Consider the following 24,338-nt stretch of genomic DNA (forward strand, 5'->3'; position numbering starts at 1 on the left):
CTCGCTCATGCTTTTATTCACCCCCTCTCTTTTTATTCCACCACTGACTCTCCCTCGCCCCTACGTTCCTTCTTCCCCCTCTCCTAATATTGTCCTTTGTATGTGTCACACTGAGACCAGTGGCCAGTGAATTCCTGTGAAAAGCTTGCTGATTTAGCTGGCACAGTACCAGGGTAAGCTTTGCTCACCAAAATACTCCCACTGGCCAAACAGGAACACCCATAATATTTGTTTGAGATCTGCCAACTGGATTCAGTAAAAAAGAAAAAAAAAGAAACAATACATGGCTAGTTCACCCGGAACAATGGCAGGCTATGCTCGACCGGCCGCTCAGAGACGGAGGAATGTAGAACTATGTGACTTTCTGCTGGATACAAGTCATTCTACACTTTAGCATGCTAGGAGACACTGTTGGATGGAAAAGCGCTCCAATGATCCTTTTTGTTGTGAACTATATCAAACCACTGCATTTGTTAGCAACATCTATAGCTAATGTCAGATCCCAAATGACACTTAGGTAAGCTACATTTGGTGGTTAAACTGAATAAAGCATGTGGTTCTGCGGTGGCACATTCACAAGCGTCCATCGGGTCTGCGCACATGCACTGGCCTTAGTGCACGTGCGTGACCCTTCACCCTGCGGTCGCTTCCCAGAATGATGTGAACACAAGGCTATTAACACGTCAACCGTAGGGGGATGTTGATGCGTCGTTTGGTGGAACGGTCCGGACAATGCAGATCTGTCCGCACTATTTTCGGGGCGGCTGCATGACGCCACACACAGCCACACCGAGAAACAATATGGCGCCAGATCGCCTGCCAGCACAATAGGAAAAAGAAAGGGTACGAGGTTCACCTATATGGCGCAAAGCAACCCGTACATTAAAAATATTAAAAATAGAGGTCACCACATCTATAAACCAAATGCATAAAAGAGAAGAGATATTGATATATGTCCAGGGCGCTCTAGCACAAACCCACTAAATATAAACTAGTGAATAAGCAAATAAAAAATAAATAATAAATACATTCCTTTTGTATAAACAATGACTTGTAAATCTTGTTGATCTTCAGTTTAAGCAACAAATGTTCAATATGAGTTCTGAGTTTTCCAGGCCATTTCAGATGACTTCTCCAAGCTCATACAGAGAAGGGGGGGGAACAAAAAACAACATATGTGTAGACCAGCTTCATCAAAGATAAGGACATAAGATCCTTAGCATATCCAGCAGAAAGGAGCATACCCCACTCACACAAATTATAGGTGATATAAGTGCATCAAGGTATCTTTAGGTGGAGAATGCTTCATACATTCAGCATCAGGCTGTATCAATCATATCCTCAGAGTCACCCATTCAGACGGAGTTCAATAGCTTAGGGTACACGACACTCACACAGGATCTGAGCTGGAGACTCCTATAAAGGTATCTTTAACACTGGTGTGGATACCCAAGATGCATACCCCAACTCACATGAATTATAGATGGTTCAATTGCATCAACTTGTCTTTGGTGCAGAATCAGCCAGGTTGCTCAGGCAGGGGTCAACATCAAATCGATGCATTCGCAATTAAATTGAAAAAGCATTGAGGGGCATTTATGTGCATTTATTCCACACATCGCTGAATATCTATCTGCATATTACATTTATATGAGCTAACTGCATCTGTGTCTGTGTTAAATTGCATCATTTTTACCTACTGCAATTTTATTAATTGCCATTTGATGTTTTTCTGTGCGCATTTTAGAATAAATTGTCACTTTATCTACTTTCAGTCATCCTGTAATGTGTGATATTTTTTAATTAATAAAATTTAGCGTCTGAGGTGTTCACTATCACTGTAAGGTGGGCATACACTAATAGATATATCTGCAGGTCAGTGAATCTTCAGATATATCTAATGGCACATCGGGTAGTGTGTTGTGCATACACACTTCCTGATCAGTTGTGAATGACTAAACGGGGGAAGACATATAGTCTATAAGGCTATGCACAGGCTTAGTTAATGTAAACAAAAATAGGAAAAAATAAATTAACCCAGAAACCAGCAATAGGAGTCAAATTGGAGAGGCAAATTGCCATTACCCATCTATATTTGAGCTGGAGGTGCACCTGTAAGCATTATTCAGTTGTGAATGACGCCATGAACTGGGCAGGCACTTACATGCGCCCGCCCAGTAGAGCCATCAATCACCGCCGGCTGGTGCAACATGTGTACGTGCGATCAGCTGACCGCCGTACACACAGCCCGATGCACCAATATTTCTTTTTCATCCACTAGGGGTCACTGGAGTAATCTTGGGATATGGATGGCTTCCGCAGGAACAGGGCACTGAATATTTAAATTTAGAACTATCCACCCCTCCATATCCCAGAGTACCTCAGTGTTTTTTCTGTGCTCAAAGTAGCAACAAGGCTTGTGTGGAGCTCAACCACACTTCTTTTGAATATTTTTTATTTTTCTTTTTAATTTTTACTTTTTACAATCTTCAGCACATCCCTTCCCAGTTTATAAAAAAAACGTGGGTCCGGGATAGTGCCGCTGCACGGAGGCAGCGCATGGCGTGTCGGTCCTCACAAAGAGCACCCTCACAGCCACACGCAGCCCACTGACTGCTGCAAGAGCTGGACGGAGCTTACAGACAGAAGCCCCGTCACAGCCATCGCTACTTGAGTCAAGGTATGCTGGGGGGATGGGACGGTCAGCGCACGCTGCCGCCCCGCTATGTGGGGAAACCCGCCTCACCTAACAGGCCGCCCGCACCCGCAGCTCCTAACAGGCCGCCCGCCCAGCCGCTCCGTCCGCCGCTATACGAGCATTAGTACAATCGCTCCGATCAGCGCCGCCATGACCGCTCCTCTGCCGCTAAGACCAGCCGGCCGCCGCTGCAGGACCGCTCTCCACTACAGCGATCCCCGGCTCCCTGCACCCAATCTCGGACTGCCGGATACCCGCTCCCCGGTAACTCCCGCTCAGACAGCGGTACCCGGGCCACAGGGGAGGGAGAAGAAGGGGGGAAAGTAAGGTGGCATGCATAACATCAGCATAGGGCTGCGTGGGTTACAGCAATAATTACATAGTCTGTTAAGCCTATATTAACAGGTTACTTTGCTGCAATAGTTACAGGTTATAAGGAGTATACCCTGCACTGTGATTAGGACTGTAAGCATGGCATGGGGGCCATTTTAACCATGCTTCCTGTTTGTGATTCCAGAACGTTCCTGTCCTACATCTCTACTCCACCAAATGGCGCAGGGATGTTAGTGGGGATTTTGGATCAGATTTCATATAGTACTGGCCACGTGCACTGCACTGAAGCCATATCTATATATTATACACTCCTTCGTATACTTTTACTGAGTCGTGCAAGTGTCTATCCTTGTATATTGTATTGTCTGTCTGCATAATGAGTAAGGCACCAGCCAAATCTAAAAAGCAGTTTCACTGCAAGGTCTGTAATAGTGTGTTACCGGATGGATCTACCACATGTTCAGTATGTTTTGTGGATTCTGTTACGAATACAATTTCCGCTCCGGTTTCAAAGCCGGTTTCATCCCCGTAACCTCATGGGCTATGCTAACAGATGTCATGGCTGGGTTGCAATCAGAATTGGCCGCCGCTCGACACAAGTGGGAAGCGGCAAGATCTGAGTCGCGGTTGAGACCGCCAGAACTACCGGAGGGGTCTCAGCCTTGCCAAAGGTCCAAGTCCACTTTGGGTAGAAGAGATAAATATCATTTTTCTTATGATTTACCAGTTTCTGCTATGTTGCATTCTGACGATTCTATGCCAGACCTCACTGCGCAGGATGAGGGTGAGGAGGGCGAATTAGACCAGCAGTCAGATAGTGAAGATTTTGACAGCCCAGGCATTGATAATCTCATTAGAGCTGTGCGTCAGTCTCTGAAGTTTACAGAGACTGAGGAGCCGCTGACAAATGATGAAGTCGTATTTACTAAACGACAAAGATCTCCAATGTGTTTTCCTGTTTCGGAATCTCTTAATAAGATGTTAGTTGAAACACGGAAGAATCCAGATAAACGGTTTTCTATACCTCGCCGATTTAAGTCTAGTTACCCGTTTCCAGAATCTGTGACATGTACATGGGAGAATCCGCCAATGGTGGATTCGTCTGTGTCAAAACTTACAAAGAAATTAACCATACCAGTGCCAACGGCTACTACGCCTAAGGACCCTTCAGACCGTAAAATAGAAGCTATACTGAAGTCCATGTATATAGCAGCAGGAGTGTTGCTTAGACCTGGGTTGGTTGGCATTTGGGTCACTAAGGCGCTAATTGTATGGATTACAGAACTCAAGTCTGCCCTACATGACGATCACCTTATACTTCTCGCTGATCAAATCTGTGAAGCTGCTGAGTATCTATGTACAGCTTCTACTGACGTCTGTCAGCTCACTTCTCGCATTTCATCGTCGCTAGTTACAGTACGACGAGCACTCTGGCTGCGTTCTTGGCAAGCGGAGGCAGAGGTAAAAAGAGGTATAGAGGCGTTGCCTTATGGTGGCGAGAAGTTGTTTGGTCCTGATTTGGACAAATGGATTTCTGAGGCTTCGGGAGGAAAGTCTGTTTTCTTACCATTGCCTCCGACGGTACCAAGACGGAAATACTCTGGTCCGGCATTCAAATCCTTTAGACCTCAGCCCTTTCGGGGCTGTGGTAGAGGAACAGCCACGCCTGGTAGACGAGGTCGAGGACGTGGTTTCCAACAAACCAACACCAGTCGTCAGGACGCTAAGGTCACCGACAAGCCAGTGGCATGACGGGCTCCCAGCCCATCTCGGATCTCCAATTGTGGGAGCACGCCTTCAGACGTTCCATTTGGCGTGGTTCCAGACATCCACAGATGGGTGGATCCGCAATTTAATGTTAAAAGGTTACAAAATAGAGTTCGACTGTCTCCCGTGACTGCGGTTTTTCAAGACAGGACTGCCTCTGTCGGACGACAAGAGGGCGGTTCTGCAAATTCCCATTCAATCCCTGCTGGATTCAGCAGTTTTGATTCTGGTCCCTGTACAACAACAAGGTCAGGGTTATTATTCCAGTCTGTTTGTGGTACCAAAGCCGGATGGCTCCGTCAGGCCAATATTTAACTTAAAGGGTCTCAATCAGTACGTCACTTACTACAGATTCAAGATGGAATCTCTGCGGTCAGTAATTGCAGGTTTAGAGCCACAGGAATTCATGATTGCGCTAGATCTCAAGGATGCGTACTTACACATTCCGATTTGGCCACCTCATCAGAGGTTCTTGCATTTTGCAATACGGCAGAACCATTACCAGTTTCAGGCTCTACCGTTTGGCCTCTCGTCAGCGCCTCGGGTATTCACCAAAGTGATGTCTGTGATGATAGCTCATCTCAGATCCCTGGGAGTGATAATAGTTCCGTACTTGGACGATCTGCTCATCAAAGCTCCGTCTCAACAGATGCTCCTCCAACATACGTTGCTAACGTACAATGTACTAGTTCAGCACGGTTGGATTGTCAACTTCAAGAAATCACATCTAATTCCGTCTTAACGACTTCAATTCCTAGGTATGATTCTCGATACGGTAAATCAAAGAATTTACCTCCCAGAACAGAAAGTACAGATTATTCGTCATCTGGTACAATTAGTGCTCAAGCCACGCACAGTCTCGGTACATTTGTGCATTCGCCTCTTAGGCACAATGGTGGCGGCTTTCGAGTTTGGAAGATTTCACTCACGTCCTTTTCAACTGGATGTGCTCGCACAGTGGTCGGGCACGCATCTGCAGATTCACCACAGGGCCAGGGTATCTCTACTCTTGTGGCTCAAAATACACAATCTAACCGCAGGGAAACGGTTCAGCGCCTCGAATTGGATAATTCTAACGACGGACGCGAGTCTCAGAGGTTGGGGAGCTGTAGTTCAAAATTGTCAGCTCCAGGGTCTCTGGGCGGATCACGAAAGATTGCTGTCGATAAATGTCCTGGAACTCCGGGCGATTTACAATGCACTACGACAAGCAGTGCACATGCTTTGGTCTCAGACTGTCCAGGTGCAGTCAGACGTCCAGGTGCAGTCAGACAACGCGACGGCGGTCGCGTACATCAACAAACAAGGAGGAACGAGAAGCCGCATGGCCATGCGGGAAGTAGCTCGAATCCTCAATTGGGCCGAGCATCACCAAGTGATATTGTCGGCAGTGTTCATTCCGGGAGTGGACAACTGGGAGGCGGATTTTCTCAGCCGTCGGGATTTTCATCCAGGAGAACGGGCATTAAATCCAGAAGTTTTCACATGTTGGTCCAAAGGTGGGGATACCCTCAAGTGGACCTAATGGCATCTCGCCACAATCACCAAACGCCCTAGTATGTGTCCAGAACGAGAGATCCAAAGGCAGTGGCGGTGGATGCTCTCACAATCGCGTGGCTGTACAGCCTCGTGTATCTGTTTCCACTGTTTCCGCTGCTCCCTCTGTTGCTAAAACGCATAAAAAGAGAGTCTACCACAGTCATACTAGTGGCGCCTCATTGGCCTCGGAGAGCTTGGTTCTCGGATCTCCGTGGACTACTCGCAGACGATCCTTGGCCGCTCCCACTACGTCCGGACCTGTTACAACAGGGTCCGTTCCTTTACCCCGATTTAGCGCGGCTGCGTTTGATGGGGTGGCTGTTGAGACCGCCCTCTTAAGAAGAGAGGGCATCCCAGACTCGGTTATACCAACCATGTTACGAGCTAGGAAGCCAGTTACGGCAGCTCATTATTACAGAATTTGGCGTGCCTATATAGGTTGGTGTGAAGTTCGGAAGTTTCCGACATCATCTTTCAAGTTATCCCGTCTTTTGTTATTTTTACAGACGGGGTTAGATGGAGAACTGCGTTTATCTACATTAAAGGTGCAGGTATCTGCTTTGTCAATTTACTTTCAAAGACGATTGGCTCTATTGCCGTCTGTACACACCTTTCTGCAAGGTGTCCTCAGAGTACAGCCTCCATTCATTCCACCTACAGCGACATGGGACTTGAATCTGGTTTTAGATTTCTTACAGTCTTCATATTTTGAACCCTTACAACAAGTGGATATTAAGTTTCTCACTTGGAAAACAATTTTTCTCCTAGGCTTAGCTTCGGCAAGGCGTGTTTCAGATTTGGGTGCTTTGTCATGCAAGCCACCATATTTGGTGTTTCATGATGACAGAGCGGAACTTCGGACGAATCCCGCTTTCTTGCCAAAGGTAGTGACATCTTTTCACATCAATCAACCAATAGTAGTTCCTGTGTTAACAGAAGATTCTGGAACTTTGGATGTGGTACGTGCACTACGCGTTTATGTATCCCGAACGTCTACAGTTCGTAAGACGGATACGTTGTTTGTTCTCTATGATGCTGCCAAGATGGGTTGGCCAGCTTCTAAGCAGACCTTATCCAGATGGATTAAACTGACCATACGTCAGGCTTACCTTCATGCTAGGTTACAGCCGCCTACATCAGTAACAGCTCATTCCACACGTTCTGTGGGAACTTCATGGGCAGCTGGTCGTGGGGCTTCCACGACGCAGCTTTGCCATGCAGCTACATGGTCATCAGTGCACACGTTTGTGCGCTTTTACAAGTTTGATACGTTTGCGGCATCAGCTTCTAGCTTTGGCCGCCTAGTGTTACAGGTGCCAAACAGCTCTCCCGCCCATGGGGGAAGCTTTGGTACGTTCCAAGAGTACTCCAGTGACCCCTAGTGGATGAAAAAGAAAATATGATTTTGGTACTTACCAGGTAAATCCTTTTCTTTGAATCCATAGGGAGCACTGGACGCCCGCCCAGAGCAGCTTTACCTGGTTTGTGGTAAGTTCAGGGGATCTTATGGTAACATATTCTCACCGACTGGTTCAAAGTTTCAAGTTCTATCGGTTATGATGTCAACTGTTTAGTTGTCAGTAACGTTATGTGTCAACTTTATTGTTGTCCGTTATGTTATATGTAATTCTCCATTGTCAACCTCTCTATAGCTCCTGTTCGGCTCAGTAAAAAACACTGAGGTACTCTGGGATATGGAGGGGTGGATAGTTCTAAATTTAAATATTCAGTGCCCTGTTCCTGCGGAAGCCGTCCATATCCCAAGAGTACTCCAGTGCCCCCTATGGATTCAAAGAAAAGGATTTACCTGGTAAGTACCAACATCCTATTATCTGTAGATATATAGGTCATTGACTGTGCTGCAGAGCCGATGTGATATGTCTGTGAACAACGGTGTTCACAAGCATATCGTTGGTACACACTGGTCGACGGATCTGTTCAGTTGAGCGGCCAATACATCGGCCAATGTGTACCAAGCATAACACATCGCTCCCAACTGTCCTGAGTAAGGCAGAAGCATCCGATGTCCCGTGGATCAGATTTCAAGACAGCTGAGAACAGTAATGTATGTCCCACGAATAGATGCCCCTTCCATGCTGCAGGTGTGAATGATACGCAAGTGGTTTTATGGGGTAAGAAGGTGGCTGGGAATGTTACAGTATTTCAGAAGCATAGGTCATACCCAGAGGGGGTGTGGCATGCCCCAGTTGATGTATACATGCCCCACCATCGTTGAGCTTCTACAATTCTATAGTTGGGAAGTATGTAGAAACCTTTGTGCCTCTCACAATGCACTATAGTGCTACTTACTACAGTCTTCTCTTTGATAAATAGCGGAGGGGATTTGTGAGGTGTTTATCATCCTCTGTGCAATTCAGAAGCAGCTTTAGACCCGCTGAGCACATGTATGTTTATATTTACATGAATCTGTATTGTTATAGGGAGCAAGAGGGCTGCATTTGTGGAGGAACACAGGTTTGGACAATATAGAGTAGGCACACCAGCGTGCATGGTTTTGAAATGAGACAAGATTTTACTTTGCATAGTGTGATCAATAAAATTAGATAAACAGAGGCAGAACTGTTTTATACCAGCACATAGATGGCGGAGATGTAATAATGACTATTTGCCTGCACTCCCGACATTTGCAAGACTAGCCCAAATTTTGGGACTGTGATGACGCATTGTGGTCCCGCTGCAGCGGGGGTGGTAATGTGATATTGCAATTCACTGTGCACTGTGATACGCCCCCCCCCCCCCTACCGCCCATGGTGTGTTGTCTCCCCTAACCCCCTCTCTTTCTGCGGAGCTGTAATTAGGGGTAATCTACCAGTGCCATTGTGCAGGGTCAAAGCTGCTTTTACAAGAAAATTCCCTAAATGGCTGTCACCACACCCCAAAATCAACAAATGGACGTGATAATTAATAGGGAAAATAGACTCACATAAGCACTGATTATCAATGAATAAAGGAATAATATTGTATACATTCCTTATACGTTATTGAGGTGTGTCCTCTTCTCTTATGTCCTTCCTTTGCTTGTGGGTATGTCAGTGGTGGGTTCCCGATGCCAAAGGATATAGAAAAGAAATAAACCAATAAACCAAACAAAGTGTTGTATTGTCAAATGGTAATTCATATCAATTACCATTTGACAATACTACACATTGTTTGGTGTATTGGTTTATTCCATATATCCTTTGGCATCGGGAACCCACCATTGACATACCCACAAGCAAAGGAAGACAAGGAAGACCGTAAGAGAAGAGGACACACCTCAATAACGTATAAGGAATGTATACAATTTAATCCTTTATTCAATTGTACTCAGCGCTTTTATTAGTCTATTTTCCCTATTAATTATCACATCAGGGTACTGGCAGTCTGCATCCATTTGGGGGTGTGAAGATGCGTTGTTCCCGGTTTCTGACTGCGCTGAAGCCTGTGGCGCAGCTTCACTGGTCCCGGCAGCGTGATTTTACTGGACATCCCGAGTAACCTGAGGATTATTACTCAAATGTCCGATGTTCATGCAGAGGATCCCATGCAGCGCCTTCACCTGCCTGTAGTGGGCATCTTTTTACACAAGATGCCTCCTGTGGCTTTTGCCTACTTTAGCACGCAGCGGCTGTGCCTTTGCCAGAAATCTTTGAATCAGGCCCCATGATAATAATGGTGTTTTGCTATTGACCTAGTGATGCAACTTTTGTTTACTTGATAATAGTTCTGTTTGCACTCAGTTCATTCATTTCCTGTCTTCATCATAATCCAAACTCGACGGCCAAGTCTTGGTTTAGGTGTGTCACTTGTAGATGTCCTTGTAGAATTTTAAGGGTAAATGTTTGTTAGCAGCCCTAGGCCATTATTTCTGGTAATTCTATGTAATTATTTGGGATTAGCGTATTTCAAGTATAGCTCCCAGTGAAAATGTGGATTCTTTTCTAGAAAATAAAAACAAAAGGTTCAAGAAAATATGGAAAATTTTTCAGTCCTGCTTAGAGCTTCTTTCAGGATATATTGGATTTGTGGGGTTTTTTTAGCTGTGGATTACAAAACAGCTTTGTCTTCTGCCCTCCATATACTTCTATACAGATATCACTATGCATCTGATGCAGAGTTGAACTGAAGCCGACAGTAATTATTCCCACATTGTGTACACAGCACTACATATGGCGTTGTATGCCTCTGCATCATCACCACCAGCCAAGATGTAGAAGATATGTCTGGAAACGGGATTTATGATTCCGGTTGGAGATGCGAAGGAGGTGTGTGTACTGCTCTGCTGTGGAACCCTCTTTTTCTTTTTTCACTATAAACAGTACAGGGTCAGTCAGTAATCTTGTTAATGGTTGTCCATAACACACCTATTGGCCATGGTAGAATGAGTCGTTTAGCATCGAGTTTTTATCCCGCACCAGACAAGCAATGAGAATGTATTAGCACAAACCAATTTTAGAAAACCAGCTATAATTATATACCAAAATTTGGATTTATAATAATTCACAAAGCTGGAGGTGCTCCTGCAATCAGGATAAATGTTTTGTTGGGAAAATCTATTTTCTTTGTTGGTCTTTCCCAACAAAACGTTTATAAGAATGAGTCGTTTTCCTGATCTTTGTATATTAAACTTTTTCTGTTCAATATAAATATATATGAAATTGTCTTGCCCAGACACAAGGTTGTCTGAAGCTGGCAACTTATTGTTATTTTATTTGGCTAATTTGGCCGCTCAGAACAAATAGATCCATGTCAAACAACCAGGGCAAAACATATGTAGCCATCTTATACATATATGTCAGAATGCCTGAAATGTTTGGTTTATTGGCCTTCAATGTTAGGAAGCACTTAAAGAAATTGCAAGGATTAAGAGTGCCCGTCTATGTAAACAGGGATGTAGTTAAAATAGCGGCAGTCGAGATCCCGGCAATCAGGAGTCCGACGCCAGAATCCCGACAGCTGGTGGAATGTTGACGGCCGAAATCCTGACCACCAAAGGTTATTCTCACTTGGTTGGTGGTTCCATGCCGAGTGAGAATATAACCTGTGGCAAGCTACCGGGCCCAATGCGAGGCGGGCCCGCGAGTGGTCTCCTGCCGGGATACCGGCAGACAGGATGCCACAGTTGGTATACTGATAGCCAGCATCCCGTCTGCTGGTAAAACATGTATTACTGTAAACCAATGCTAGCACTTCAATGCATTGTAGTACATTATATGTCATGGAACATGATGCATTGTGGTAAATTGTGTCAGTGAAGGTGGTGCATTGTGGTAAATTGTGTGTCAGTGAAGGTGATGCATTGTGGTACATTGTGTGTTAGTGAAGAAGGCTGTTTTGAGAATGAAGCCAGTCTTTAAGAACCAGTGACATCATTAAGGGGTCTATTTACTATGCCTTGGATGGAGATAAAGTCGCTGGAGATAAAGTACCAGCCAATCGGCTCCTGTCATTTTTTAAACACAGCCTGTGACATGGCAGTCAGGAGCCGATTGGCTGGTACTTTGTCTCTAAGTCACCCTGTGTCTGTGTTATGTTAAGGGGTTCCTAATGAAGTGATAGGTCACATCCTCATAGATTTTGCTTATTATTGGCAAGTGACAAGTACAAACTGTCGTCTCTGGATCTGCCTATAAATTCTGTGGCGGTAGCTCAAATGTTGAATATCTTGGACACATTGATATGTTTGTTGCAGTGCCAGAGGACCATCTTGTGCATTGAATGTGCCATACATTACTGTATGTTCTATTACTTGCAGGTGTAACATCCCTGGAATCTCTGTGGACAGAATGTTGATACCGCACCTCCTCCTTCTGTGTGCCATACACTTCTTCATCATACTTAAAAGCAGAACATTTGCCAAGAATGTCAATTTCCATAATGTGAGACCACCCTTAGACCGTACGTATCAGAGTGTCTTATCAGTGTTTTATAAGTGTCACATTGTTCTGGTAATTCCACATCTGCAGTGTGTATGCATATTGTGTGCTCTGTGGCAGGGCTTTACATATCTACGTCTCAATGATTGGTAATGGTAAGAGGTCTAAAGTGCTATCTCATTATGTAACATCTGTGGTAAATTACAGTAGTGGAAAAGCTGACCTGTGTCTAACATCTGCTGTAAATAACAGTAGTGGAAAAGCTGGCCTATGTCTAACATCTGTGGTAAATCACAGTATTTGGAAAAGCTGGCCTATGTCTAACATCTGTGCAGTGGTGGAAGTAGAAGAAATGTGTTATAGGTACTGTGTGCGCACATGTCGAAAAATGAGTGTGGCCAAATGCCACATGGAGCGTGGCCAATGAAATGGGGGCGTGATACACATATGGGGGGTCAGATTCACTTATGACACCAATAGTGCCAGTGCACGCCGCCGCTACCGGACTCAGGGGACTCGTAGGCAGGAGAGGAGAGGCGCATGCTGCGATCTCCTCTCCCCAACACCCGGTGTCTGCAAGGTGGCGGCCTGGCAGTACGGCGTACCTGCTGGGATTTTCTTACAGGTACGTCGTACCACCTTATACCGCCATACTTTCAGCACTGCATCTGTGGTAAATCACAGCTGGCTTATGTCTGATGCTTGAGTTGTACAGACCTGTGATGTATCAAGGCATGATATCATTAACCATAGACATTTTATTTAAGCTATTTTGCCACAGATCTCCTTTTGGTGAGCATTTATATAGTATATATATTATAATGGTATGATCTATGTCCATTTTGGCTGCCAGCATAAGAGAACAAATTAGATGATTCTGGGCACTAAAGGCCCAGCGACCCCCGCTGCAATGTGACAGGTGAACTCTGGGGGTAATTCAGAGTTGATCATAGAGCACATCTACGATCATTTACTCTGACATGCGGGGGGACGCTTAGACACGGCTAGTCCACCCCGCATGTCAGATGTGACGCAATGCAGCCACCGCGACCCGCCACCCCCCACCCCACCCCCCAACGGTCCGGACATGCCTCCGTTGTCCGGAATGCCCCGCACCAACAGCGTTCTAACACCGTTGGCACGCCCCCTCCCGGACCACCTCTGCCTGTCAATCAGACAGAGGCGATCGCAGCCAGTGAGATGCTGATAGCATCTCACCATGCTCCCGGGGAGCGCACGAGTAGTGCGGCCGCTGCGCGTGCGCACTCCACAAAGTAATTCAGACTATGATCGCTGCAGCGATGCAGTCTGAATTACCCCCTAAGAACTCAGACTTATAAAGTCAACACAATGTATGTTATTCATTTTAGTTTTAACTGTTATATGTTTACTTAAAAGATTGACTAAATATCTCAGCTGAATATGGATGTAATTAATATTTTGTTTACTTGCAGCGACACCATTTCCCAACAGTTTCAAGTGTTTTACATGTGAGAAATCGAGCGATAATTATAACTGCAACCGTTGGGCCGAAGATAAGTGGTGTCCATCAAGTGAGTGAGATACTCAAAGATATGTAGCATATATGTGCACATTATTATTTACATACATGATTTGTGTAACAATGTTGTTTAGTAATCGGACAGACTGGAGATGAAATTGGTTTGAGTATACTGTTCCAAAGACCTGTGAAATAATGACGCAGTGGGAAGCATAAGGAGCGCCACTGTTTTGCATGATTAAAATATTTCTCTGACGTCCTAGTGGATGCTGGGAACTCCGTAAGGACCATGGGGAATAGCGGCTCCGCAGGAGACTGGGCACATCTAAAGAAAGCTTTAGGACTATCTGGTGTGCACTGGCTCCTCCCCCTATGACCCTCCTCCAAGCCTCAGTTAGATTTTTGTGCCCGACCGAGCAGGGTGCAATCTAGGAGGCTCTCCTGAGCTTCTTAGAAAAAGTTAGTTTTAGGTTTTTTATTTTCAGTGAGACCTGCTGGCAACAGGCTCACTGCATCGAGGGACTAAGGGGAGAAGAAGCGAACCTGCCTGCTTGCAGCCAGCTTGGGCTTCTTAGGCTACTGGACACCATTAGCTCCAGAGGGACCGAACACAGGCCCAGCCTCGGAGTCCGGTCCCAGAGCCGCGCCGCCGGCCCCCTTACAGAGCCAGAAGCAAGAAGAGGTCCGGAAAATCGGCGGCAGAAGACATCAGTCTTCACCAAGGTAGCGCACAGCACTGCAGCTGTGCGCCATTGCTCCTCATGCACACCACACACTCCGGTCACTGAGGGTGCAGGGCGCTGGGGGGGGGCGCCCTGAGCAGCAATATAAACACCTTGGCTGGCAAAAATACATCACATATAACCCCCAGGGCTATATGGATGTATATTAACCCCTGCCAGATTCCATAAAAATGCGGGAGAAAAGTCAGCGAAAAAGGGGCGGAGCTATCTCCTTCAGCACACTGGCGCCATTTTTCCCTCACAGCTCCGTTGGAGGGAAGCTCCCTGGCTCTCCCCTGCAGTTAATGCACTACAGAAAGGGTTAAAAAGAGAGGGGGGGGCACAATTTAGGCGCAGTATACAATATATATGCAGCTATAAGGGAAAACACTTTTTTATAGGTGCTATCCCTGTGATATATAGCGCCCTGGTGTGTGCTGGCATACTCTCCCTCTGTCTCCCCAAAGGGCTTTGTGGGGTCCTGTCCTCTATCAGAGCATTCCCTGTGTGTGTGCTGTGTGTCGGTACGGATGTGTCGACAGGTATGTGGAGGATAATGAGGTGGAGGCGGAGCGAATGCTTGTAAATATGTTGTCACCCCCTGCGGGGTCGACACCGGTGTGGTTGAACTTATGGAAGGATTACGTGAAAGTGTCAACTCCTTACATAAAAGGTCGACGACACGGAACAGCCGGCTACTCAGCTTGTGCCTGTTCCAGCGTCTCAAATGTCATGGGGGGCTCTAAAATCGCCCGCTGCCTCAGATAACAGACACAGATGTCGACACGGATACTGACTCCAGTGTCGACATCGATGAGACTGGTGTACCCTCCAAATAGGTCCACCCGTTACAGGATTGAGGCAATGAAAAATGTATTACACATTTATGATTATACCCCAGGTACCACATAAAAGGGTATTGTGTTTGGTGAGAGAAAACTATTAGTAGTTTTTCCTGCATCTGAGAAATTAAATGAGGTGTGTGAGGAGAGTGGTCTTCCCCCGGTAAGAAATTGATAATTTCTACAACGGTTATTGGCAGCGTACCCTTTCCCGCCAGAGGATAGGTCACGCGGGGAAACACCCCATAGGGTAGATACAGCGCTTACACGCTTATCAGAAAAGGTGGCACTACCGTCTCCGGGTACGGCCGCCCTGAAGGAACCTGCTGATAGAAAGCAGGAGGTTACCCTATAAGATATGGTCACACACTAGGGCATTATATTGCGACCAGCCGTTGCTTCGGCATGGATGTGCAGTGCTCCCGCTGCGTGGTCAGATTCCCTGTCGGAAAATAACTATGGATAGGGACAATATTTTGCTGAAAATAGAACATATAAAAGACGTGGTCTTTTACATGCGTGATGCACAGAGGGATATTTGCCGGCTGGCATCAAAAATAAGCGCTAGGTCCATTGCCGCCAGACGGGGGTTATGGACTTGGCATTGGTCAGGCGATGCCGACTCGAATCGGCACATGGAAGTTGCCCTATAAGGGGGTAAAACTGTTTGGGGATAGTTTTTCAGACCTACTGCTGGGAAATTGAATTTTTTGCCACAGGCTACCCCACAACAAAAGAAAGCACCGTATGATCAAGTACAGTCCTTTCGGCCCCAGAAAAGCAAGAGGGCTAGAGGCTCATCCTTTCTGCCGAGAGGCAAAGGTAGAGGAAAAAGCTGCAACACACAGCTAGTTCCCAAGAGCAGAAGTCCTCCCTGCGTCCGGTAGGTCCACAGCATGGTGCTGGGGCTGCTCAGGCGGACCCGGGTACGGTGGGGGCCCGTCTCAGATATTTCAGTGGACAGTGGGCTCTCTCACATGGATCCCTGGGTCCTTCAAGTAGTATCTCAGGGGTACAGGCTGGAGTTCGAGACGTTCTTCCCCCCGCCGTTTCCTAAAATCTGCCTTACCGGCACCTCCCTCTGCCAGGGAGACGGTGTTGGTGGATATTCAACACTATAATCACAACAAGTGATTGTCAAGGTGCCCCTCCTTCAGCAAGGAAGGGGTTACTATTCCACAGTGGTTGTGGTACCGCAACGGTTCGGTGAGACCCATCTTGAAATTAAAATACTTGAACTTTTATATCAGAAGATTCAAGTTCAAGATGGAATCGCTCAGGGCGGTTATTACGAGCCTGGACGAGGGGGATTACAGGGTCTCCCTGGACATCAAGGATGCGTACCTGCATGTCCCCATTTACCCCCCTCACCAGGAGTACCTCAGATATGTGGTACAGGACTGTCACTATCAGTTCCAGATGCGGCCGTTGGAGTTGTCCACGGCACCGAAGGTCTTTACCTAGGTAATGGCCGAAGTGATGATACTCCTTCGCAAGAAGGAAGTTTTTATTATCCCGTACTTGGACGATCTCCTGATAAAGGCGAGGTCCAAAGAACAGTTGGTAGTGGGGGTAGCACTCTCTCGGGAAGTTCTACAACAGCACGACTGGATTCTCAATATTCCAAAGTCACAGCTGGTCCCGACGACACGTCTTCTGTTCCTGGGAATGTTTCTGAACGCAGTCCAGAAAAGAGTGTTTCTTCCAGTGGAAAAAGCCGAGGAGTTGTCATCTCTAGTCAGAGACATCCTAAAACCAGGACAGGTGTCGGTACATCAATGCACACGAGTCCTGGGAAAAATGGTAGCTTCGTACGAAGCATAATTCCATTCGGAAGACTCCACGCAAGGACGTTCCAGTGGGACCTGTGGGACTAATGGTCCGGGTCCCATCTACAGATACAACAGCGGATAACCCTGTCAGCAAGAAACAGGGTGTCGCTGCTGTGGTGGCTGCAGAGGGCTCATCTACTAGAGGGCCGCAGATTCGGAATACAGGACTGGGTCCTGGTGACCACGGATGCCAGCCTTCGGGGCTGGGGTGCAGTCACACAGGGAAGAAATTTCCAAGGAGATTTCGCTTCACATAAATATTCTGCAGCTAAGGGCCATTTACAATGCCCTAAGCCAAGCAAGGCCCCTGCTTCAGAACCAGCCGGTACTGATCCAATCAGACGACATCACGGCGGTCGCCCATGTAAACAGACAGGGCGGCACAAGAAGCAGGATGGCGATGGCAGAAGCCACAAGGATTCTCCGATGGGCACACCCAGGAGAATGGGGACTTCATCCAGAAGTTTTCCAAATGCGGGTAAACCGTTGGGAATGACCACGGGTGGACATGATGGCGTCCCGCCTCAACAAGAAGTTGAAAAGATATTGCGCCAGGTCAAGGGACCCTCAGGCGATCGCTGGGGACGCTCTAGTGACACCGTGGGTGTACCAGTCGGTTTATGTGTCTCCTCCTCTACCTCTCATACTGAGAATAATAAGAAGGCGAGGAGTGAAAACCATACTCGGGGTTCCGGATTGGCCATGAAGAGCTTGGTACCCGGAACTTCAAGAGATGCTGGCAGAGGACCCTTGGCCTCTGCCGCTCAGACAAGACCTGCTGCAGCAGGGACCCTGTCTGTTCCAAGACTTACCGCGGCTGCGTTTGACGGCATGGCGGTAGAACACCGGATCCTAAAGGAAAAGGGTATTCCGAAGGAAGTCATCCCTACCCTGATCATAGCTAGGAAGGATGTCACCGCAAGACATTATCGCTGCGTTTGGCGAAAATTTGTTGCTTGGTGGGAGGCCATGAAGGCCCCGACGGAGGAATTTCAACTATGTCGATTCCTGCACTTCCGGCAAGCAGGGGTGACGTTTGGGCCTCAAATTGGGGTCCATCAAGGTCCAGATTTCGGCTCTGTCGATTTTCTTCCAGAAAGAACTGGCTTCACTGCCTGAAGTTCAGACTTTGGTTAAAGGAGTACTACATATTCAGCCTCCTTTTGTGCCTCCTGTGGCACTTTTTGGATCTCAACGTGGTGTTGGATTTCCTAAAGTCGCATTGGTTGAGCCACTTAAACCCATGGAGCTAAAGTATCTCGCGTGGAAAGTGGTCATGCTGTTGGCCTTGGCCTTGGCCAGGCGTGTGTCAGAATTGGCGGCTTTGTCATGTAAAAGGCCTTATCTGATTTTCTATATGGATAGGGCAGAGTTGAGGACTCGTCTTCAGTTTCTCCCGGACGTGGTCTCAGGTTTTCACTTGAACCAACCTATTGTGGTGCCTGCGGCTACTGGGGACTTGGAGGATTCCAAGTTGCTGGACGTAGTCAGGGCCCTGAAAATTTTATTTTTCCAGGACGACTGGAGTCAGGAAAACTGACTCGCTGTTTATCCTGATGGCACCCAACAAGCTGGGTGCTCCTGCTTCTAAGCAGTCTATTGCGCGCTGGATTTGTAGCACTATTCAGCTGGCGCAGTCTGCGGTAGGATTACCGCAGCCTAAATCAATAAAAGCCCATTCCACAAGGACGGTGGGCTCATCTTGGGCGGCTGCCCGAGGGGTCTCGGCTTTACAACTTTGCCGAGCAGCTACTTGGTCAGGGGCAAACACGTTTGCAAAATTCTACGAATTTGATACCCTGGCTGAGGAGGACCTGGAGTTCTCTCATTCGGTGCTGCAGAGTCATCCGCACTCTCCCGCCCGTTTGGGAGCTTTGGTATAATCCCCATGGTCCTTACGGAGTTCCCAGCATCCACTAGGACGTCAGAGAAAATAAGAATTTACTTACCGATAATTCTATTTCTCGTAGTCCGTAGTGGATGCTGGGCGCCCATCCCAAGTGCGGATTGTCTGCAATACTTGTACATAGTTATTGTTAACTAATCGGGTTCTTGTTGTGAGCCATCTATTCAGAGGCTCCTCTGTTATCATGCTGTTAACTGGGTTTCATATCACAAGTTGTACGGTGTGATTGGTGTGGCTGGTATGAGTCTTACCCGGGATTCAAAATCCTTCCTTATTGTGTACGCTCGTCCGGGCACAGTATCCTAACTGAGGCTTGGAGGAGGGTCATAGGGGGAGGAGCCAGTGCACACCAGATAGTCCTAAAGCTTTCTTTAGATGTGCCCAGTCTCCTGCGGAGCCGCTATTCCCCATGGTCCTTACGGAGTTCCCAGCATCCACCTCGGACTACGAGAAATAGAATTATCGGTAAGTAAATTCTTATTTTCCTGTTCCGTGGTATATAAAGCAATCAGGTCACTTCCCAGCTTACTGTATTCAATATACATGAAACTATTATTGAACTACAGGTTGCATTTCATAATTGTTTGTGGTGTATTCCGTGTGAGCCATTATGCTCACACTGCAAGTTACATAATAAGAGGTGATACCATGAAAGAGATGCCACACAGAAAAAAGAGAAAATGCAGGTGCATGCTAAACACTATTAACACTGGTAATCAGACCAAGTATAATAAACTCTGCAATTTAAAATAGAACATACAGTAATGTATGCACATTCAATGCACAAGATGGTCCTCTGGCACTTAACAGAGTTCTTGAATAGACCAAAAATAAGGACATAAAACAGTGGGTTGCAATAGAAGGCTGCTGCATGAAACAACACCCTGAAATAGTGCTGTGGTTGCCCTCTCTTCCCAAGTACTCTCCATCCCATCCTAAGATGTCCCCCACACTCTCGCTTTGGAAGGCATGCCGGCAACAGAGCCGGCGCTACCATTAGGCAGCTTTAGGCAGCTGCCTAAGGGCGCCGGCACCTGAGGGGGCGGCTGTGAGGCTGATGGCATCATAAGGGTGTCTCTCAAAGAGACATCCTTATTTTACTTATCGCTGGTGGCGGCAGTGGTTTGCATAACCAGCGGCCGCCACTCCCGCACCTCACAGGTGCTGTCTGACTGAGTCTGCAGACATGTCATAGTCTGGAGCAGCGCAGCCAGCAGCAGCAGTGTCCTGCGTCCGCCCCCCTTTCCTTCTCTGAACAGTGAGTGGCAGCTCCCTCCCCAGGGACAAGCAACCAATGTTCTCCTTCCCGTCCCGAGGCTCCGCCTCCTCATCTGAGGCTCCGCCCCTTTTTGCTCATTCGGTCCTGACTTTCTTGAGCTAAGCTTGCCCTGCTAATAGTCCTCTGCGGTTCTATGGGGGGACCATGATGACTGACAGGAGACTACAAGACACCCTTCAAGCAGAGGTACAGTAAGTATCTTATGGTGATTTTTACTGTTATCTGGAGTTTATTAATATAATCTGGGGAGGTGGGTATTGCAGTAATATTATGTGGGGTGGGGTGTAGTACTGTTATGGAGTCGTGAATTTATGTTTTATTTTGGTATATTCTAGTTATTTGTGGGTGACTTAAAGTTATGTGTGTGTGTGTGTGTGTGGGGGGGGGGGGGGGGGGGAGGCTGTGCTAATATTTTGTGGGAATTATTTAAGTGGATGTATTGATATTTAACATGTAGATAGTGCTGTAAAGGGTCTATTCATGTAGCAGAGAAAAGCCCTGCTTTTCTCTGCCTAGTGTAATTCACAGAGTGGGTTACTGTGGAGAAGTCCCTGACCTCTCCAGCGACACCCCCGCTCTGTGACTGAATCGCCTCACCATACTTTTGTATGGTGAGTGCGATTCATGAAGAAGCTGAAAGCTCTGGTTTCCGCTTCTCCATGGGGTTCAGGTTCTCCATCTCAGGATGGCGTAACCTGAACTGCGGTGCCGAGACAGCAGGGAAGCTCAATGCTTTCATGCTCTCTGTCCACACTCGGTGCTGGCTCCGCCCCCGACCTCCCCGCAGCCACGGCGGCCTGCCAGGAGGTCAACAGGCGGCGCATGCACAGAGGGACCCGCTGGCTGACTCCGCACATCGGAGAGGGAACTACCTAGAGAAGACGTCACCGCTGGACCCCTGGATTCCGCAGCGCTTCATCGAAGGGTGAGTATACATAAATTGCTACTTATTATAGCGATACATCGCAGCGATGCGATGTATAGTGATAAGTAACAATTCAGTTTTCATTTTCTTAATGAATAGACCCTTCAGTAACAAGGCCCAGGTGCAGCACAGAGGAGGCAGGATATAGGTGATGGGATGGGTGGTAAGCGGCACAGAAGAGCCAGGATATAGGTGACGGGATGGTGGGAAGTGGCACAGAGGAGCCAGGATACAGATGACGGAATGGGGGGAAGCTGCAAATAGGACCCGGGACACAGGTGACAAAATTGGAGGAGGTGGCACAGAGAAGCTGGGATACGGTTGATAGGGTTGTGGGGAAGCGTCACAGAGGAGCCGGAACACAGGTGATGGGAAGGGAGAAAATGGCACAAAGAAGACAGAAACAGGTGATGGGATAGGGGAAGCAGCACAGAGGAGCCAGTACACAAATGACGGAATGGGAGAAAGCGAGAAAGCAATACAGAACAGCTGGGAAACGGGTGATGGGATGGGGGGAAGTGACACAGAGGAGCCAGGATACAGATGACGGAATGGGAGAAGCTGCAAATAGGATTCGGAACACAGTGACATAATAGGAGGAGGTGGCACAGAGAAGCTGGGATACGGGTGATAGGGTGGAGGGGAGTGGCACAGAGGAGCAGAGTTGCAGGTGACAGGTTGGGGGGAAGCGGCACAGAGGAGCCGGAACACAAGTGACAGGATGGGAGAAAACGGCACAAAGAAGACAGGAAACGGGTGATAGTATAGGGAAAGCAGCACAGGTGAGCCAGTACACAGGTGGCGGAATGGGGGAAAGCGATACAGAACAGCTGGGAAACGGGTGATGGGATGGGGGGAAGTGACACAGAGGAGCCAGGATACAGATGACGGAATGGGAGAACCTGCAAATAGGAGCCGGGACACAGGTGACGTAATAGGAGGAGGTGACACAGAGAAGCTGGGATACAGGTGATAGGGGAGTGGCACAGAGGAGCAGAGTTGCAGGTGACAGGTTGGGGGGAAGCGGCACAGAGGAGTCGGAACACAAGTGACAGGATGGGAGAAAACGGCACAAAGAAGACAGGAAACGGGTGATAGTATAGGGAAAGCAGCACAGGTGAGCCAGTACACAGGTGGCGGAATGGGAGAAAGCGATACAGAAGAGCTTGGAAATGGATGATGGGATGGGGGGAAGTGGCACAGAGGAGTCGGGATACAGATGACAGAATGGGAGAAAGCGGCACAATAGCCTCGACACAGGTGACAGGATGGGGGGAGGTGGTACAGAGAGCTGGCATACAGGTGATGGGATTGGGACAAGTGGGACAGGGGATCCGGGACACAGGTGACGGGAATGGGGAAGTGGTACAGAGGAGCTAGGATACAGCTGATGGGATGGGGGGAGAACAGCACAGAGAAACCGGGGCACAGGTGACGGGATGGGGTGATAGGATACATTTTGCCTAGGGTGCCCAGAAACCTTGCACCGGCCCTGGCCGGCAATAGTGGATGTGCATGAGCCTGGGGAACGCCGCCTCCAGGGGGTGGGGCCAACTCATTCAAAGGGACAGAGGAGGGACTGGGAGATGCAGGAGCTGAGGGGTTATTTTATGCTGTAGCAGAAACTGCTGCAATCAGGACTTCAGTTGGGAGCCCACACCATCTGTCTCCTCCCCTCGCCACTAATTTGCCAGTCTCCCACTATTGCAGCAACCCTGATTGTGCTGTATTCCAGACTGTAGCACTCTATCCCCCTGATTGCAGGTGGCATCGCTGGGCAGCGCCCCCCTTCTGCGGGCACCCCTGGCGAGTGCCATCCTGGCCAAGGGGTAGATTCGCCCCTGCTTACCTCTTTCAAAAAACTCTGCATCTTACCCCAATATCCCTCCTACACGGTAACTGCTCTCTACCAGTTACTATTGGTTAACCATACTACCCCATTCTGACCTATGCTAAGGCCTGGGAAAAAGACTTTGGCCTTTCTTTATCCGAGTGAAAAACTGTTTTTCTTAAGGCCTATTCTAGCTCTATTTGTATTACTTTAAAAGAGACACATGCTATGTATCTCTCCTCCGCTGTAGGCTCTCAACTGTGTCATGTCTGGTGGGATTGACCTTGTTTATCAAATTTCTGAGCTGATGTTATTGCCACCTTGCAGCAAATTTTAGGTATTGAAGTACCTAAAGACCCCACGTTTCAGTTACTCAGCAACTCTTTGATATTGATGCATAAATATAAAAAAGTTATTACCCCGGCATCTTGGTAATGCAGCTAGCTGAGTTATCTCAGTATTGTGGAACTCTCCCAAATCTCCCACATGCAAGGAATGATTCCAATAGATTGGTTTCTTTTACGTCAATGGAGATCGTTTCAACAGATAAACCTTCTGATTTTGCTAGTGCCTGGTTCCCTTGGTTGGAATAGAAGTCCTTAACTGACTATAAGACTTACATGACCGCAATCCCACAAGACACGTGATCTGAGTTCCTAAGTCCTTTGATTCAATCCATTATTCTCCCCTACATTCATGGACCGCAGACTTTTTTCTTTTTCTTTTTTACACTCCATGGCGGCTGCTGATCCCTCCCTTATCCCTTTTCTGCCATTTTCCTCTCCTTCCCTTTCTTCGGGTGGTATTCAGTATACCTGTTGTTGGGATCCCGGCACACAGTATACCAGCGCCGGAATCCCGACAACCGGTATACCGACACCTTTTCTCCCTCTTGAGGGTCCACGACTCCCCTGGAGGGAGAAAAGATAGCGTGGCGCTCCACCGTGCCCGCAGCAGGGCGAGCGCCGCAAGCCCACAAGGGGCTCATTTGTGCTCGCCCTGTTGTCGGCAAGCCAGCGGTCGGGATCCCGGCGCCGGTATGCTGGCCGCCGGCAACTCATACTACACCCCTTTCTTCTGCCTGTCTTGTATTTCTTCTTTTTCCTTCTTCGTAATTACTGTTATTTTTTCTGTAGACAAAGTTGCAGGTGCACAATTCAAGCACTACCAATTGATTAATAATAATCACTGCAATAAAATTTTGCATTTTCAGCGGGGTTCTTCACATAGTTATGGCCATAAATAATGGCTTGCCCACCAGCGTCCAGGTGACCTTATTATTCGGGC

At 47.6% G+C, this 24,338-nt stretch overlaps 1 protein-coding gene across 1 annotated transcript in view; it reads left to right on the plus strand.

Moving 5' to 3' along the window:
- Window positions 1–24,338, plus strand: part of LYPD6B (LY6/PLAUR domain containing 6B) — a 173,055-nt gene that overhangs the window by 111,363 nt on the left and 37,354 nt on the right. The window contains exons 2-3 of the mRNA XM_063933752.1: window positions 12,093–12,235; window positions 13,668–13,766. Coding sequence (XP_063789822.1) covers window positions 12,093–12,235; window positions 13,668–13,766 — 242 coding nt within the window. The remainder of the gene's footprint in view (window positions 1–12,092; window positions 12,236–13,667; window positions 13,767–24,338) is intronic.

Source organism: Pseudophryne corroboree, chromosome 7, assembly GCF_028390025.1.
Source record: "Pseudophryne corroboree isolate aPseCor3 chromosome 7, aPseCor3.hap2, whole genome shotgun sequence".
Classification (NCBI taxonomy): domain Eukaryota; kingdom Metazoa; phylum Chordata; class Amphibia; order Anura; family Myobatrachidae; genus Pseudophryne; species Pseudophryne corroboree.